The 20,278-nt window shown below is 36.1% G+C and overlaps 1 protein-coding gene across 1 annotated transcript in view; it reads right to left on the bottom strand.

Annotated features, from left to right (window-relative positions):
- Positions 1-344: 344 nt before the first annotated feature.
- Xk (X-linked Kx blood group) overlaps positions 345-20,278 on the bottom strand; it is a 56,959-nt gene continuing 37,025 nt past the window's right edge. The window contains exon 3 of the mRNA XM_005414450.2: positions 345-2,419. Coding sequence (XP_005414507.1) covers positions 1,596-2,419 — 824 coding nt within the window. The 3' untranslated portion in view covers positions 345-1,595. The remainder of the gene's footprint in view (positions 2,420-20,278) is intronic.

Genomic DNA, 20,278 nt, shown 5'->3' with positions numbered 1-20,278 from the left:
GTAAATTTGTCAGATTTTACTATAGCCCTCATTCTACATTAGTGTGATCTTTATGGTTCCTTGTTGCCAGATATTTCATTAAAAATCTTTCAGTGGTAGAAATAAATGGTATGGGTTCCAGGCACGTTTCCAAGACAATTGAGAATATGCTACAATACTCACTCTTCTTTAAAGAAACAAATACAATTTTGGTGCAAAGGAAAAATTACACAGATAATAAAGTAGTGTAGGAGAATAAAACTGGAGACTTGGTTCAAATTAATGTGAAATCAGGGGCTGGGGATTTAGCTCAGCGGCAAAAGCGCCTGCCTGGCAAGTGCAAGGTCATGAGTTCGGTTCCCGGTACCGGAGAAAAACCAAAAAAAAAAAAAAAAAAAAAAAAAAACACCAAAAAACAAATTAATGTGAAATCAAAATGCATTCCATGAAAGGCAGAAACCTGGTCATTTCATCTCTTTCTAAAATTTAAAAATTTCTGTAGTCAATCACTAACTAGGGTTGATGTTGAGAAAAATCTTTTCCCTTCAAATAATGAAAATTAAAATGCCCTATAAACCTGCACTGTGTGAGAGACTTCTGGAGGATTTCCTAGAAAAACTTAACTGAGATAACGCTCATCTAAAATCTTTCTGGCAGGCAAGGGAGGGGGAGGTGGGTGTGAAGGTTATGAGTTTTATTTTTTTTCTTTACTAAAAAGGTAAATCCCAGCAAATTCTGTTATAATTTCCCCAGAACTGTAGGATACAACTGAATCTTATTTACGTTGAAGCCTACCTTCTAGCAGATTCCTACCTTTGGCATTCAAACTTTCTGAGAAGGTAAGAATTCTACTTATACAACCCTCCATCATTTTGGTGTTTTAGCACCATCTTGTTACACAATTTCTTCAACTTATGGAAGGAAAGCAAATTTCCTAAGATGCTAGGGCTTCCATACTCAAATTTAGAATTCAATTTTGCAGCTATGGGTCCTATGGAATAAAGTATCCAAATCTAGTCTCTTGAATCAATTACAGAGAACATGCCATGGAGGCTACAATTGATTATGTACAAAAAGCCCCAATGAGCTGAAAATGGAACATTTCTCTATTCAAAAACCAAACTTGAACAGCCCTCCTTGTAAGGTATGATAAGAATGATGTTGCTGATGGCAAAACCCCAGCTACCTTCTCTGGTCATCAGGATGGATCTTGGGTGTAAACCTGGTTGAGGGGTAATAAATCATCAGGCTACCCAGAGCACCGATCCAGAAAACTAGAAAACAAGTCCCTTTCCTCAGTCTACCTGATAGATGTAACCAGTCCAATTCATACTTCAGGGGTACTTTGTCAGTGAACCAGCTAGGAAGGCCTGTCAGAACATAACACGGTCACCTGTGAACTGTGGCACCTTAGGCTGCTCCTTCAACCCTCAGGTCTCCCTGGCTTCTCCCCATAGTTCCCACATACCCAAGAGCTCAATAACAGAGCAGCGGCTCACAAGGAATTGACAGGTAACTTTCTGCCTTGCTCCCTGTGCAGGGCTCATTACTTGTATGAAGAACAGGTATCAACTCAGCAAACACTATGCATGTGCCCTGATAGACCTCAGGTCCTATTAAACAGAGCACAGATCATTAGCACTCATCTGAGTGGGATCAGGACTCATTTTACTGGTAGAAGGTGTCTCATCCTGGTCTCTGGAAGATGTTAATTCTGCCTTTCCTACTGACTCAGAGGATTTCTGCCACCTGCCGGCACAGCAGACAAACCTGATCCATGCCTGAAAGCTTTCAGAAACACTAGAGGAGAAAAGCTTTTTGCAAGGGTGAAAGAACTGGTAGAACACAAGCATGAAAAGAACAGCTGTACAGTACCCAACAAGCAGCTGCAGAATCAACAGAGGCGCACACACATACATGTAGATGTCAGTCTTGAAAAGATACCATACAAGCAGGAGGACGGCATTCTCGATGAACCTTAGCATATAGTACGCCAGTAGCCGGTACCAGTTATGGGACTTGCTGATGAGGTCAGGACTGTTGATTTTCAGCTGTACCGCTGACCAGCAGAACATGTTGATACCAGCATAGAGTAAAGTGAGGAAGCACAGCACAATGGCAGTCCCCACCCGACTGAGGGCTTTCTCTATGTTCTCAGGAAATGGGGAGCCACTGCACCAGAAGAGGATCCAGGGATACAAGAAGAAGCTGAAGAAGTTGAGAAGAACAACAAGCACCACCCAGGTCTTCATGATGGAGGTAAAGAGGACCAGGACGATGACTCGAGTGGCAATCTCAAAGCTCCTCCAGAGGAAGATGCAGACATAGGCCAGTGGCTTCACCTTGACTTCATACTCATCGTACTTGATTTTGATGGCTAGGATGTTGCAGCGCAAGGCTCCGTAAACAATGGACAATAAGGACAAGGTCATTAAGAAGCCTGGAGAGAGAAGAGAAAGAGCACTGTCAAATCTCACCTCTACCAGCAACCCTATTGTGGCAGACATTCTGCCCATAGTCCTTGGACTCTTCTGCTTTTTATTCACAGGCTGACTTCCAGCTCTCAATACCTTCACACAATGCCTAAGGACTTTTTCAGATGTCTTCTTCGCTTACATTCCTGGCAGGATGAAATGCCAAGAATGCATGCCCCAGGACAGCCCGCAATACCTCAGTTCCATCCTTGCTAAGAGCCGGTTCCCTATTCCTTGGATAAAATGACTCTGAGGCATGTGTTTATGCCATTTGGCAGTGATTCATCATAGAATTAACTTCTAGCCACCTATTGTGTTATTTGTCAAATAATGCTTCCTTTACTGGCTATCTTCCTTTCCCTATCTCATTTTTCTTCTTCTGTGGTCCTTACACTTTCTCTTCAAAATACACAGACTCAAATCCTTTTCTCAGGGTCTGTTTCAGAGGCAACTCAAATGAAAACACCTTCTTGACCTCATCTTGATCTGTGTGAATATACAGTGCCCCATGCAGTTGGTCTATAAGCTTCTGGGGAGTCAAGAAAAGTAGGCACACAAACAGAAGGTACTCAATAAATGGATCAGCATGTCAGTGTGTTCTTTTTAATGCAGGCCCTTTTACACTTATACTGCATACTGACTGCAGAACGTTCACCATGGCTGTGTTCTTAAATTCTGCAGAGAGCTGAAGAAATGAGAATCTGATACTGAGAGTGTATCTGTTTTGGCCGAAAGGCCTTAGCATTTTCAAAAGTTTTAACTCTAGCTCTTTATCTCTTAAAATGACTAATGGATAATGAGTTGATCCCATATATATAAGTAGTGTATAAGCATATGTGTGTATAAATTTTGGGAGACAAGATGTGATCCATTTAAATTAATCATGGTATTATGTTCCAGAGCACAACACTCTTGGTCTTGAGTTCTGTTAGCTAAGAAATATATGGTGATGCCTCAGTTCAGAAACCTAATTTGCTCTATGATTTTGGAAAACATGGCCACGTTTGTGTTCATGTGGGAAAGATGGCCAAAGTCGTGTTTGTCACCTGATGCAGACTTTGCGAACAAAAATGAAATTCTGCCAAACACTTCTGTTTGTGAACCAAACTGTTTGCAAACAAAAGTGTTCATGAATGGAGGCACCACTGTATTGCCAACCTATGAGCACAGACTATGGTCAAAGCAAATAAAATGACCTACTACAGGCTTCTACACAGTGGCACAAAAAGAGATAGGAGACAGGGCTTTGATTTAGGAACTGAGAGTCTTGCTGTGGTTTGACTTTTGCCAAACCTGCCTACTTTGGAAAAATGGCAACCTCTGTGGGCTATGTTTTCTCACCCAGAAAATTGGGATGATAATACCTTCTATGCCTGCTTCATTTTTAAACTGTTTTGAAATATTTGGTTATTTTACTGAAATAGACTTTATCGTTAGCACAGATTTAGATTCATAGTAAAACTGAGCAGAAGGAACAGAGTTCCCATATATTTCCTGCCCCTATAAGTGCACAGCCTCCCTCACAATCAACATTACCCAGCAGAATGGTACATTTTCTACAATCACTGATCTTAGGCTAACACATCATTATCACCTAAAATCCAGTTTACATTAGGGTTCATTCTTGGTGTACATTCTATAGCTTTATGCAAGTCCATAATATTATGCACTCAACATTATAGTATAATACAGAGTAGTTTCACTACCCTAAAAATCCTCTATACTCTGTATACTTATCCCTTGCACCTCCTTGAAAACAACTTATGTTTTTACTGTCTCCACAGATTTATCTTTTCTAGAAAAGTCATATAGTTGGAATCATACAGTATGCAAATGTTTCAGATTGGCTTCTTTTACTAAGTCATATACATTTAAATATCTTCCAACTTGTCTTCTCAAGGATTGATAGGTTGCTTCTTTTACTGATGAATGAATAATACTCCATTGTCTGGATGTACCAGTTTAATTATTCCTTCATTTACTGAAAGACACCTTGGCTGTTTCCAAGTTTTGGCAATTGTGACTAAAGTTGCTATAAAGATTCATATGCAAGCTTTTATGTGGATATATATATATATATATATATATATATATATTACACTATAGTTAAGCTAATTAATATATCACCACATATAGTTACCATTTTTTGTATAAGAACCCTTAAGACATACTCCCTCAGCAAGTTTTAAGTATACATCTCACTAGCATAAACTATAGTCACTATGCTATACTTTCGGTCTTAGAACCTATACATCCCATCTAACTGAAACTTTATACCCTTTGGACCATCAGTTTCCCATTTCACCAACTCCTACATCCCCTGGTAATCAACATTTTATTTTCATGAATTTTACTGTTTAGATTCCGTAGATAAGTGAAGTCATGAAGTATTTTTCCTTCTGCGGCTACTTTATTTCACTTAGTGTAATGTTACTGGGTTCATCCATGCTGTTACAGATGGCAGAATTTGCTTCTTTTAAAAGGCCAAATTATATTCCATTCTTATAGTAGTATAGTGTTGTTTTTTTATTGCAAGTTATGTTACCCCAATGACACATAATGTGGTGTATCTTTTCAAATGCTTATATACTATCTGTATAACTTTTTGGTTAGGTGTCTGTTAAGGTCACTGGACCATTTTAAAATCGTATTTTTTCTTATTTTGGAGCTTTAAGAATACTTTGTAAATATTAGATAATAGTCTGTTATTAGACATCTTTTGCAAGTACTTTCTTCCAGTCTATTGGAAATAATCTCTTTTAATTCTCCTGAAAGTGTCTTTTGCAGAACAGAAAACTGTAATGTAATGAAATGCAGCTTATCAATTATTTCTTGCATGGATATTGCTTCTGGTGTTGCAGGAAAAAGTGATCACCCATCCCATAATCTAGGTTTCTTCCTATTTACCTTCTAGGAGTTGTATAGTTTTCAATTTTACATTTAGGTATTTGATCCATTTTGAGGTAGTTTTTGTGAATATTATAAGGTCTGTGTCCAGTAATTTTTTTGTATGTAGGGAGCAGGTTATTCTAGCACCAATCAAAAGAAAGGATTATGGGCCAGGGATATAACTCAGTGGCACAGTGCCTGCCTGGTAAGCACAAGGTCCTGAGTTTGATTCCTGGTGCAAAAAAAGATTATAATTTTTCCATTGTATTGCCTTTGCTCTTTTGCTGAAGATCAAATATAGTTGACTATATTTATCAAGGTCTATTTTTGGGTTCCCAATTTTGTTTCATTGATCTATGTGGTTATACTTTTGACATTACTGCACTGTATTTATTATTGTAGCTTTATCCATGTTTTTACCTCCTTAAAAAAGTAATTCCATGTAATTTTACCCATGTAACAAAATTGTCTCTGTCTAAATATATAGCTTAAAATATTCAAGAGCCAAGATTTTTTTCTTATTTGAATTCTGAATCAAAGGAAAAACATCTATGTGTATTTGGTTGGCATATAAACTTTGAAGCCTTAGTATTTATTTGCCTGGGAGAAGCTCAATTTTATTGAAAGCACTAATTTTTCTCATAGTCCTTGGCATTGACTTAATTATCAATATTACTCACTGGAAAGGCCAGCATCTACTAAGCAAATTTAAAAGAAATACCATCACCAGAGTAGACTACAAAGTAATTAGACTGTTATTTTTCCTGAAAGGTTAATTCAGCACAGCATTCTAAAGCAGAACATATGCTTTTATATGTGTGGTTACAAATTCCCAAACCCTAAGGGTCCAGCACTGAACCATTTTCTTTTAGTCCTTAGGATTTCTGCACTGAGAAAAATATTTAAAATGTAAAAGATGAGCTAAGCATGAATGATTAGAATGAAAATTATGCAGTTATACATATACAGTATTTATATTATTATATTTATCATATTTTTAACCACAAAATATTCATTGTTTTTAACAATAAAATAACCCAAGTATTTTTTTCAGTGCTTATCTATTTTGTTCCTGTAAGTTCAATTTTTCCAAATTACATCTTTTTCTCTACCGAGAGAATTAAGCAATTATTACCCAGTAGGTGTTTCATAGTAATCAAGCACAGAATTTTGAGAATGCAGAGAAATTATCTTGAAATGATTGATCTCAATCACATCACTCTGTTGAGTGCTCACTGAAAAATGTCATATATAGAAATGGGGCAGGAAGAGAGATATACTTGGAAGAGAAAAAACTTGTACAAATTGTTTGCAATGTTAATTTCTACCTCCAGAATTTAGCTGTTGGCTAATGATTAACTGGAATGATGCCATGCAAATATCTATTTATTCAAACTTGAATGGAGAAACGTTCCCTCATATTATTTTCCAAACTTATCTTCCCACAGTCAATACAAAAGGGGATCAGTTGGCTGTCCTGCTTATTTAAGTGGTACCTTAGAGGCCTAACATCCCTTAACAATAACAAGACTATTCTTATTTCCCAGGTGTGTATATAGTAGGGCATTTTATTGTTTCATTGTCTATCATAAGGTAAGACATCACTTTAGGTAAATATAAAAAGGAAGGCTTCAGCAATATTCCAAGCCCGTACCACACTCCTAAAGATTCCTCTTACTCATTCCAGGCTAGTGAACTCCTGAATGAACCGTCATATTTCACAGAGAAATTGTCATTGGATATGAATTTGTGCATTTCCTGACTTGCCACCAAAAACTCATTCTTTGTGGAAAGAGATAACATTTTCTTTCACGGAATTCTGCATAGGAAGGGGTCCCGGATTATAAAACAAGAGGTTCTCAGTTGCATTCAAGAGATAATGGAGGTGGCCTGTAAAACAAAGGAGATAGATGGTTGTTCTCTGTAATGTCATTGCTCTCCTCAGACACTAAATCTTCAGTAAAATCACTAAATTCATTAAATGCTTAGATGTAATAGACTTTTCAAAAAATAGTGAATGACTGCAAGGAGGCAACTGAGGCAGACTGAAGAGATACGGAGTACAGTGACTGCGGGAACCTGGAGAAAGTTAGCACAGTGAGCTTCTGGAAACTTAAATGCTTCTGAAAGGTAGTGACTTACTTTTTTTCTTCTCTCAACTTGGTAGATTTTAAAGTACCTCTCTCTTAACTATCTGCAACTAAGACCTTCACCTGTACTACCCTCAACCATTGCCTCCATCTCAAAAACCTTGCTCTATCAAAGTACCATCTTTCTCTCCCAAATTTTCAATTGCTCTCTCAGCTGTGGCTCATTTTTTTGAGTGTATGAAACTGCCTAAGTCAGGTGCATCTACAAAATGTACATAATGATATGTTGGGAAATTTCTACAATAGCAAGGAAGGGAGGGTAGCAAAAAGGGTGGAGGGAAAGGTAAAAAGAAAAGGGAGAGGAAAAGTGAAAGGGAGAATGAAGCAGCCCACTTTTTACCCTAAACGTCCTTCTGTCTCCAATTACTTACTTTTTGAAACTCTTCATCCAATTGTCTTGAGCTGTCTCTAATCAAAACACTTCCTAATCCTCTACTCCTTGCAGTCTTGAACACAGTATTGCTTGTTCTTCATCTCTGCAACATTTGACATTGTTCATTCCCACCTCATTAAGTCTGCCTGTAGTAGGGCCCATATCATTTTCTCCTGGTCAGGTACATCTCTTCCCACTCATGAACCATGGCTTTTTCCTTTCCTATCCAAGGGCCTGAAAGATTTCTCTTCCTAGATATTCCACTTGCCCCCAAAACAAAAACAGAACCCACACACCACAACAGACATAACAAAACTTACATCTTCCTGAACATCTCCTCTTACATTCATTCTCTCTATAGCCCATGTCACCATCACCATCATGATCATCCTAGGCAGTCATAAACAACTAAATCTCTTAGGTCTTGATATTCAGCCTAGCTTATGAGCCACGAGTTTTGAGGAATGTAATACCTCATGTCAGAATCTGTATTTTCACAAGATTTTACAGGTGATTTGTGTGCAAATTCAAGTTTGAGAAGTACTATTCTAAATTATTTTCCTCTTTTTCTGGTTTTAACACGTGTTAAATGTAATACTGTATAAAATAGTGAATTTAGTTGGCTTATGAGGAAGGTGGCTAACTAGGGGAAGGGCCTGAGATAAAGTGGGGTGATCAGCCATGTTGATAAGAATTAAAATTAGAATAAATGTGAACTAGGATTTTGGACCAAGAAGGAACTACTTCAGGCAATGTGGAATGCAGCTCACTCCCTACTAAAGAGAGTTGCAGCTACTCTCTACTAAGCTCCCGAGGTTTGACAATTTTTTTTTAATTTTAAAAATAAAAGGAGGAAAACATTAACAGACAGAAAACCTTTTATAAATTAGTAAAAGAACAGTACAGATAATACAGAGTTACAAACAAAGTGGTAGGAAATTAACAATATTTGTTGTATTACATTTTGATATCTTTTTTTTTTTTGGTTTTTCTCCGGTACCGGGAACCGAACTCACGACCTTGCGCTTGCCAGGCAGGCGCTTTGCCGCTGAGCTAAATCCCCAGCCCCTCATATTGATATCTTCAAAGTGGTTTCTCATGAAAACAGATAGAGACATGCAATATTGATCAATCAAGGACTCATTGACAGTTTCAGCAAAGAAATAGAAGACAGTAGAACAACTTAAAATGCAAAATAAACATTTTTCCCTCTACAATCCCAGTTCCCTCTAAACTTTACATGCTGAGGAACTGGGTTGGAGAGGCTGAGTTCCAACTGGTTATTTTAAATTCACAAAGCCACCTGTGACAGGTGGGCTCTGAATAACTGAATCATTCCTGTGCTCTATGAGTAGCTCTGGATCAAGGGGCCATGTGGGTACCCACTCATGCCCCCCTTTCTGGAAATCCTGGAGATATTCTCCTTCTTATTTCCAATATAAACTCTCCTAACTTCCTCCGTTTGGTTTGTGACTTAATTCCTCGACACCGTGAGGCCACAAGATTAGTTTATAACAGATTTAACTATTTTAATATGGTTCTTGTCATGTGGTCCCATCTCAGGTGTTTCTCTGTCACCAGTCTTCTTTATACTCTTTCTCTCCCTAAATGAACCCTATTTATTATTTAAAGTAAGGCAAAAATGTCAACTCATCAAAGATGCCTCCTTCTGCCTTCATTTGATTACATCTATTCAGCTATGCTAAATGCTTCCAAGACTTTCTCAAGCTCAGCTCTGTAATTGGGATAGCATAGACAACCTTAGTTCATCCCTTGATGTCTTTGGGTTACTTGTCTTCTTTCCAGTAAAGTGGAATCTCAAGTTAGTTACTGCTTCATACAGATTTCTTATCACCAACACCTAACAGTGACTAGCACAAAGAATGTGAGCAATGTATATGTAATGAATAAATAAATGAACAATGTCACAAGCTATGAATTGCCTATTTTCAACATTGAAAGTGGAATTTAAGTTCTCTCCCATAGATTTAAATAGACCACAAAGCTCCTTACTATAAAATAATTTAAGGAGTTATGGGATCTATTGAAAATTTCTGTCTCATATCTCTTTCTCAATCAAAAAGTTTCAACTGTTTCCAACCTTTTCAGGGAAGTAGGATTCATGGTGTTTATTCTTTTTTTGGTACTGGGAATCGAATTCATGACCTTGTGCTTGCTAGTCAGGGACTTGAGCTGCTGAGCTATATCCCTAGCCCAGGGAAGTAGGATTCAAATTAGAAAAGATCTTTGAAACTAAAGCCTAAACAGTCTAAAAATGCTCTTTGAGGTAAACAAGAGTCCTAAAACACAGGGAGACACAGAACAAGGCAGTATTCTCTGACCACAGGAGTAATTAAAGATATGTACTGCTTCAGAATGTGGGGCCCAATTAGGAGTTAACACAAGTCTGGCTTATTATTTTGGTAGTGTTGTGCTTTCCTGACCAGTTAATCAGATTACTGTTCTTGCTAGATTCTACAACTTGCACCTTGGGTTAGCCTTGAATACTTACTCTAGAACCCAGTGACACTTTGCTTTAATTCCACCCTGAGTCTTGACAACTGGTCAGCAAACTGTTGATGAAAAGGTTGAGATCAAGAGAGATCATCATCACCATAAGCTTGTACACAATATCTGCCAACTATCCCTCCTGGCTGCTATCACAAATAATGCTTTAGGTTCTTTATTTTTATAACTTTATTGACATACAACACATGCATTTAAAGTGAATAACAGGGTTTTTAAGTATATTCACAGATATGTGCAACTATTATCACAGTTAATTTTAGTACATTTTTATCAACTCACAAAGAAACCCTAAATCTTTAAGCTACTTCCTCTCCAAACATGCACCAACTCTTACCAGCCAAAGGAACAACTAACCTACTTCCTATCTGTACAGATTTACCTAATACTGACTTTCATTTGAATCAAACAATATATAATGTTATATAACTGGTTTCTTTCACTCAGCCCAATATTTTTAAGGTTCATCCACATTACAGCACCTATCAGTACTTCATTCCTTTTTCATGGATAAGTAAAATTTAAATATATGGATATGCAACATTTTGTTCATCCATTAATCCGTAGAAAGATATCTGAGTTATCTGCCACTTCTGCTTATTGTGAATACTGCTTCTATGAACACTGATGTACACATTCTTATGTGAAGATGTTTTAAATTTATTTTGTCTTGCGTTCATAGGAGTGGTGATGCTGGGTGATAAGGTAATTTTATGTTTAATTGTTTGAGGAACAGACAGACTGTTTTCGAAAGCAGTTGTAACATTTTTATGGCCTGACCAGTAATATATGATGATTCCAATTTCTCTACATCTTCACTAAGTTTTACTATTATTGAACTTTTGATTTTACCCACTTTAATGTATATAACATCTTACTGTATGTTTTTTATTTTTATGTATTTGGACACTAAGGATTTCTAGCATGTTTTCATGGCTTATTGACCATTTTTATACCTTATTTGACTGCTTATGTTAACTATGGATCAAACTCTACTATATAGTAGATATTACATTATTCTGTAGGTAGTCCAAGAAGTTTGCCAGGATGCAAAGGTCAGATCTACAAAAACTAATATATAATAAAATATTACTCTAACACACAACCATCAAAGAACATTTAACATGAAAAAAGGCATCAAAAATCAAAAGGATTTTCATGCTAGCAATGGCAGATTAGTGTGTTTTAATCCAATATTCCTGCCAAGGATGACTGGATGAACATATTTGCAAAAGCATCAGAGATCTATCAAAAAAGAGAAAAGTCTCCAGAGAATTCTGAATCTCCTTTTACACTCAAGACATCTGCCTAAACAACAGCAGGCATTAGGAGACTAAGAATCTAAATACAACATTCAGCAATCTCTCAAAACTGGTGGGTGTGGAAACAAATACTGACATTCAACATCTATAATGGCCTGGCATACAACCAGAGCTTTCTGATGGCAACTTGAAGGATACCAGGAGTCAGGGTGACTGGAAATAGACTAAACCCTCATAAAGACTGCATTACAGACTTCAAACAACTCACACTATGATTCAGTCAAGTTAATCTCCATCTGGTTCTACTGTTTTCCATAAACAACAGTAAAATCTTCCTGGGGAAAATAACTCATCCAGAGCCTCAATTCATCTCTACATTGTTTCTGTACAAATATCTGGCAGTAAATTAAATACAACATAGCACGTCAACAGCATAAACAAAAAATGACTGAAAATCAAGAAAAATAACAGATAATAAAATAGTCCTATAGGAGATAAAGATTTTGGACTTATCTGACATGGATTTTTAAAATGGTAATTAATATGCCTATGAAATTATATGACAAGATGGGGAATTTAACAAAAACTGGACACTTCTAAAAATTCCAATGAAAATTCTAGAACTGAAAAATACGTTAATTACACTTAAAAAAATAACAGATGGGTTGAATAGGACATCTAATCTTAGGTTTTTGAGGAATCTTCACATGGATTTCCACAGTGGTTTCACCAGTCTACACTCCCACCAGCAGTGGAGAAGGGTTCCTCTTTCTCCACAGCCCCTCCAGCATCCTAGCTATTCCCTTTCTGGGCATTTCCCCAGAAGAATTGAAAATGTTATACCACAGTGATATATGTGCACCCATGTTTATAGTAGCACAATTTGTAATAGCTAAATCTTGGAAACAACCCAAATGTCCATCAAGTGAGGAATGGATAAAAAAGATGTGGTATTTTTATACAATAGAGTATTACTCAGCTATAAAGAAAGATAAACTAGAGGCTTTTATAGGTAAATGGATGAAACTAGAGACCATACTCATCAGTGAAATAAATCAAACTTGCATGTGTAAACATCATATTGTCTCCCTAGTGTAAGAAACTGAAAGAGTAAATAAGATCCAAAAGGTACAATAGATATTGTGAAAGAGAGAAACTTCTCAAGAGGAAAGAACAACTGAGTTGTGGGAAAGGAGAAAAGAAGGAATGGGAGAAAAAAAATATATACTATTTAAGATAATTGTACTACTAATTTCTATTAGTTTAGTGAAAAAATTAGTGATCGTATTGTCTGATCAATTTTTTATACCTATATCTGGTAATCTGAGTGACTACTCTGAAGATAAGAATATGCAGTTTAATAAGCATTGTTAATTTCCTATCATCTTGTTTTGAAATTCTGTATTTTTTTAAATAAAAAAAATCAACAGAAAGTAATAGATGGTTTTAACAGTATACTAGATACAACTATACAAATAATTAGCAGTAACTAAGAGGAAGGTAAAAAGAGAATGTTCAAATAGAGAAATAAAAAAGCATAAGAGACCATGGAAAACTAGAAATATCAGGAGTGCAAAGAATGTCTCAGTAGCAGGATTTGAAACAATAAAAGCTGAGAATTTTCCTCAACAGCTAAAATATCAAACTACAGATTTGAGAAGTACTAAAAATACCAAGTAGGATAAATACAAACAAAACTACAACTAAACATATTGTGTTAAAGTTGTTGAACATCAAAGTCTAAGAAAAGTCTTAAAAGGAAGTCAGTAATAAATAAAAAATAAGCCAGGCATATTGGCTCATGCTTATAATCCCAGCACTCTGGAAGGCGTAGGCAAGGAGATCTCAAATTCAAGACCAGCCTGGGCAACATATTAGCTAGTGAGACACTGTTTCAAAAAAATGGGGGAGCTGGGGCATATAGCCCAGTGTAAAGGCTTTGGGTTCAATTCCCAGTAGCACACATACAAAAAGATTAACTTCAATAAGAGTGCATCTGATCTCAACAGAAATAATGTAAACCAAGGACAAAATTACGAAAACTTCAAAGTAAAAAGTAAATCAACTTTAACACAGACTTCCATGTCTAAAAATGAAGGGTAAAAGACATTTTCTGACAAAACAAAAATGAGGAAAGGGAATGTGCTATGAGCAGATCTGCTCTAAAGGAGATACTACAGCTCTATGGAAAACGATTCCCCATGGAAGCAGAGAGATACAAGATGGTGTGAACAGGGATCAAAAGGATAAATACAACTTAATTTTTAAAATGTGTAAAAAGACCAGAACAGTTATTTCATACACACACCCAGATATCAAAAGGACAACTAAGAATTGTGAAAAAGAAATCAAAATCATTAGGTATCTGGAAATGTAAATTCGATCTGAAGGTACTACGACACAACTACAAGAAGTAAAAACTAGTGTTGACAAGGAAGTAGAGAGGTTAGAATTTGCATATGCTGCTTGTGAATATATAAAATGGTAAAGAAGCTAAACATGAGAATTCCCTATGGCCCAGCAGTTCTACTCCTGAGTATCTATGGAAAAAAAAACCTGCATATATATATGTACTCAAAAGGCATGTATGAGGAGATTTACAGAAGCCATTATTTTTAGTAGTCATGATCTGGAAATAACTATTAAGCAAGAACAGACTCTAACAATATATTGTGGTATAATCATACAGCAGATGATTATATTGCATACATACCAATATTAAGGAATAACCTTCTGATACAAAGCACAATATCGATAACTCTTACAAATACAGTGCTGGGTAAAAGAATACAGAGTTGTGATATATATTGTCAGAAGTCTGTTTCTGCTTAACAACTACTTTTGGATAGGATGGTAAGGTAAGTGACTAAAAAGGGACAGAAGGAAGTGACTCCTCTAGAACTCTTCCCATTTTCAACCTGGATAGAATGTTCACTTTGCAATTATTCGCCAAGCTGTGTCCTTATGAATGTAGTTTTTCACATTCATTGAACTACCAGGTTTCCAGATGTTTAGATATAAATTGAGGACTTTTCCTCCAATATATATTCATATATTGTTGGGTTCTCAGAACTGTCAGAACAAATATTATGGCCCATCATTCACAACTCAGATGATGTAATTATAGACATATAATTCATAATCCCCAGAGATCCTGAATGATTTTGTCCTTTTTATTTGGACATATTTCAATTTCGCACTTAAGGACCTGAATGATAAGACCTTCCCCAGCTTATCCTTTTTATTCTTTTTTTTTTTTCCGGTACCGGGAATCGAACTCATGACCTTGTGCCTGCGAGGCAGGCGTTTTGGCGCTGCACTAAATCCCCAGCCCCCCAGGTTATCCTTTTTAATGCTCAAAAAACTGTTGCACTTACTTCATGGCAAGGGACTATTATAGATGCTAATCACTTAATTCTACAACAATTCTATAGATACTGTTATTATTCTCATAATAGAGATGAGAACTAGAGACATGGGTGTTAAGTAACTTCCCAGAAATCACTCAATTAACAGACTGAGATTCAATCCTAATCTTGGTCTTACCCAGTGGACTCTTCTGCTTAAATGAGTATAAACGAGTCTGTTTCCCCAGCAGTGATTTCAGTTTGATATTTTATCTCTTTTACCAATTAGATGTAAGTAGGAGTTTTCTACCCTTACCACTGCCCAAGGTGCTATGAAGTATGGAAGATCTCCCTAGAGTACTTTGGAGAGTTCAATTCTTTACTTCCACTGAGCTCAAATTTTATATCTGTCCTCTATTATATAATAAAGTATTCCACATCCAAAGACTTTCTGAAATTATGCTGTCTAGATACGTGAGAGTAGGCAGGCTTCATGATGCTTAGTTGGTTTGCAGGATTCACCTGTCAGAGTACAAGCAATGATCAGAAGGAAGTAGGGCGTGGACAGACCCCTGTATCTGCTCTACCAACTTGTCCTCCTCTTTGCTTAGCCTGTCTCAAGCAGACAGAAGGAATATCAGTGAGTTGAGCTAGACAAAAAAAAACCCTTTAGCCTTGATAGCCAAACCACGGATGTAAGTACCCATACTCATGTGTAAGGCCCTTTAGCAGGCTATCTAAATGGTGGCAGGGCCACTCAGAATCCTGAGGCAGATGTTGTCCATTCTCAGCTAAGTCAAAGTGTAGAAAATTCACTTAAAATTCAGTTTTCCATGTACAATGAACTTTATAAATAATCATGCATGGCCATTAGACCCTCTATGACTGAAACAGCCTCTTGTATTTTCTCCCTTTGTCAACAGTTGAACAAGACACTCAGAACACTAACTCCACTAATCTTTTAACTCCCACAATATTCTCCAGTATAAGTTTCCCTCAAAATCTATCTTCTCTTCCTTCTTTTCAAGAATTTTATTCTTTTGTCTTTATTTTTTTTTATTTTTTTATTTTTTTATTTTTTTGTTTTTGTCTTTATTTTTGGTCTTGTTTGATATGTATCCATGGTGGTAAGCAGCATGAAAACCATTCAGAAGTAAAAAGGACATAAATATTTAAAAATAAATAGTTTTGCCTTTGGAAATATTTCAGTTCTATATTCATGGGAGATTGTACCTTCTTAGCACCTTCAATTTGAAGCAGCGCTCCCAAGACCTACTTACTTCACAAAGATGTGGGTGAGGAATCAGAAGGTCCTCTGATTGACTATTAGATTATTTAAATACAGGCTCTAAAAGAGAACTTAAGAAGCTCTACTAGAGGAATTGCCATGGGACAATAAACCCAAGCCAAGTCTTGACAACACATTCCTGTATGGGTAGGAAGTGTGTGTCTTTCCACTGAGTACAACAAAACAACTTCCAGAGAAAATAAGAACCAAAACCAGACCAAATCCAAGTCTGAATAAAATCTCTTGATGGTATCATGGAAGTATTTTTCCCAGCATATTTGGAAGTGGGTTCAATTTAGGAAGAAAGGATATAAAGTCAGCCTCAAGCCCTGCAGACTTCACATTCTTAAATACTAATATATACTATCAAACAATTATATAGATCATTGTTCAGGTTGCCACTGCCATCTCTATATATACTAAATTGACTGTAGTTGAAAATGCTCTTTGGTGCAGAAAAACATTCAGTGAAATAGCCGTTAAAAGGCTAAACTAATAAAATAAGTACAGGCCATGCAGTATACTATCAGATATCTGTCCATCTATCCACCTCAACTCTTTCTTGGATTTGGAATAGTCAAATACATTAATCTGGATATAAATGGGTGAAAATAATGTGGGACCCAGACTATAGACACTCATCAAGAAGCAGAGATTTGAAAAACTTCATACTGGAGCAAACCAATATATTATTATACTAACTCAACTTTTCAGTCAGAAGAAAACAAACTACAGTGCAATTTTAGTAGTTAAAATTTAATATAACCATAACTCTATTTAGCCCATAATTAACCAATGTACCAAGTAAAAAAGACACTACTGTTAGGCAAAACAGACATGTCAAATTGATATTCCTGATAGAGTAAAAGTTACAAAAAGACAAAAATCTCGTATTGTTCACCAATGCCTAGCACCAAGTACAATGCCTGACATATAGTAGGTATGTTATCAGCTTTGTGTTACTGTAAAAATACTTTAAATAACAAATTTAAAAAGAGGAACGGTTAATTTTTTTCTAACAGTTTTTGAGGGTTGAGTCCCTGGTTAGCTGGTCCTGTTGCATTGGGGCCTATGGCAAGTTAGTACCCACCCCATGGGTTAGAGTACTTGGCAGAGGTGCCTGTTCATCTCATGGTGGGAAGTGAACAAAAACAGAGACAAGAGAGGGCCAGGGTCCTGATATCCCCTTCAAGTACATGCTTCCAGTGAATTAATTTCCTTTCACTAAGCTGCATATCCTAAGGGTTATAAGAATTTCTAACAGTGTCACAAGTTGGCAACTAAGATTTAAATATATTGGTATTTGGGGGGCACTTCTAATATTCACATATCATAGCATTAGACATTCCATAAATATTTTGTAAAACATTAGTTTGTAAAAAAGGATTTATCATTAAATAGAAAATACTACAGGCAAACCAATGTTACACATCTTCTTCAGCTACTATCATCTCTACAAACATTAAAAATTGTTTACCATTGTCAATCATTGTGGGTGTTTCTAATATGTATATGATCTTTTATAAAGTGAGGTAGAAATATAACAAATATATCTTTAAATTTTTCTCAGTAGTAAGAAATAAAAAAAATACACAGGCAAAATACTTTTACTGTTTGATCCAGGTTTATCAGAAAAACAAATGTTCAGAAATCTCCACTCCATTAGATTGTCTCAGTTTAATGGCACATTTGACATGTTTGGCCACTCATTCTTATCCACAAAGAGAAAAAATTGGTTAACAAAATCTCTGCTCAATATATTATCATCATATTTACTAGGCATTAACTAAAAGAATTCAAATGTCCTTTTAGAATTTTTAAAGACAAGTAGGAATATTTTGAAATCAAATAGTGAGTTTTTCTAGATTCTAACTATTGATCACTATGTGCATGTACACATGCAAACATTTCATTTAATTAACCTTGATATTTGGACTGTGATCTACATAAACAAGAAGAACAAAAAATGTTCAAAAAAATAAGTGATAGGTGCATGTCCATAAGTCTTACTCAAAATAGCCAATTCTCAGAGGTTCTTAAGTAAGAATTTACTGTCCTAATTTTGCCTAAACATAATGAACATCATGTGCCTCACAATAAACACGGTATAAGATGAATTTAATTTATATTCATATTATTTTTCCTAGAGAAAATTCAATTCCATTCTATTCACTGAGTTCAAATTACTGTTAGGACTCTTGTGGCATAATTAGAACTATCAGAAATAGCTTTCAATCTGAAGCAAGCGGTAAAATCTACTTATCCAAGGAAATCTGAAGACTTGCTCTTTAATCCTTCTTTTTTAGTCTTCAGCATGCTGATTAACTGCAGAATCAGCTTTAATCAGGAATGATCAGCAACATCAATGACTACTATTAACATTAATGCAGCTATGGTAGGCTGTAGATATAGCTCAGTGGTAGAGCACCTGCCTGTCATGTACAAGTCCCTGACTTCCAGCTATAGCAACATACACATATGTGCATGCACATGCACATAAACATACACACACAGACACACACACACACACAAATATAGATATGTGAGCTGGTTTATCCTTTCCACATGTGTTTTCCTTGCCTGTTTATAAATATCCAGCCATTATTGAATCCTTTATTTTCCCACTCATTAGCCAGAATGATATTTGCTCAAAGTGAAGAAAGAGAGACTATGTTGTACTTAAGAAGTGAAAATATGAACTTAATTCACTTAGGCAAAATAAAAGGCTTTAGTTTATACATGCTTATCAACAGGCTAGGTAGTATCAGCATTAAAAAACATTAAAAAGCATGTTTAGAGTAATACATGAGAGGTACTATTATGTATGTATAGTTTCTCAAATTTAAATTCCATTTTGAGGGAAATTATCATTATACAATGCACTCATGCATCAAAGCACATTGCACTCCATAAATATGTACACTTATTATTTGTGAATCAAAACTGAAATAAAGAATATACAAAGTAGACACATAAAAGTTAGTTCTTGGAAAATATCAACAAAATTGATAAACATCTAGCTGCTCTGATCAGGAAAAGTAAAAAAATAATATTAATTGCCAATGTTAGAAATGAAAGCAATGATACCATTATAGTTCTACAGGTACAAAATGTATTACTAACATTTTTGTCAATAAATTAACATCTCTTTAAAGCATACTCTTTAAATAAAAACAAATTCATGATTGTGCCTAACATGATACAACTCTTGTGTACAGAACTGAATGTGTAATGATTCCTTCCCAGAGTCTCAACAATTCCAACAATTTTCAAGTCTCCTCTAAGACTCAAGGCAAATGTTTAGCTGTAAATATCTGAAAAAATTAGAAAAGCAAGTTTCTTAATCCACATTCCCACTTCAACAAGGAGAAATAGGTGGGTAGAAAAGAATCACACCTAGCAACATCAAAACACAGCAGAGCAAACGTTAAAGCCTGTATGTAGCTCCATGTCCAGAATCTGGGGCACAGTGCTAAGATATGAGTTCCAAAAGACTTGAGTGACCCACTGCTATGGCCTTGCATGTTGTAGCCCATACAACCTCTCTCTTGGGTTGGCTGCACTTGCTATCTCTGGCTTTTTTTGGCAAACATCTTATGTTCTTGGAAGTTCCAACATCTTGGGTTATTCACTATACCTGAGCTTTACCTACACCTTGAGTAATATAACTCTTGGGGGCACATTCCCTCGCCTCCCAGTTCTTCCTTTGAAACCTTGGTGGAAGCCACAACTCTTGCATTCTGCAAGCCAGTAAAACTACCATCATATAGACTATGCCAAGATCTGTTGTCAGTATGAGCAGTAGCCAGGATCCTTTGAATCACAGTTGCATCAGCTTCTGAGTGACTGGATGGCTGAGTATGGTGAAATGAATCCTAGAGAAGAAATTCCTTCTGTGACCCTTCTAGGGTTCCAGGGCCTCTCTTCTCAAATGAAAGGTGTAAACTTTTAAGGGTAAGGTATTATGTCTGAGATACTCTCCAGGGATCT

This window comes from Chinchilla lanigera, unplaced genomic scaffold, assembly GCF_000276665.1.
Source record: "Chinchilla lanigera isolate Chin_1 unplaced genomic scaffold, ChiLan1.0 scaffold00186, whole genome shotgun sequence".
NCBI lineage: Eukaryota > Metazoa > Chordata > Mammalia > Rodentia > Chinchillidae > Chinchilla > Chinchilla lanigera.
Note: the sequence above shows the minus strand (reverse complement) of the source record. Positions and strands in the feature narration are given on the sequence as shown.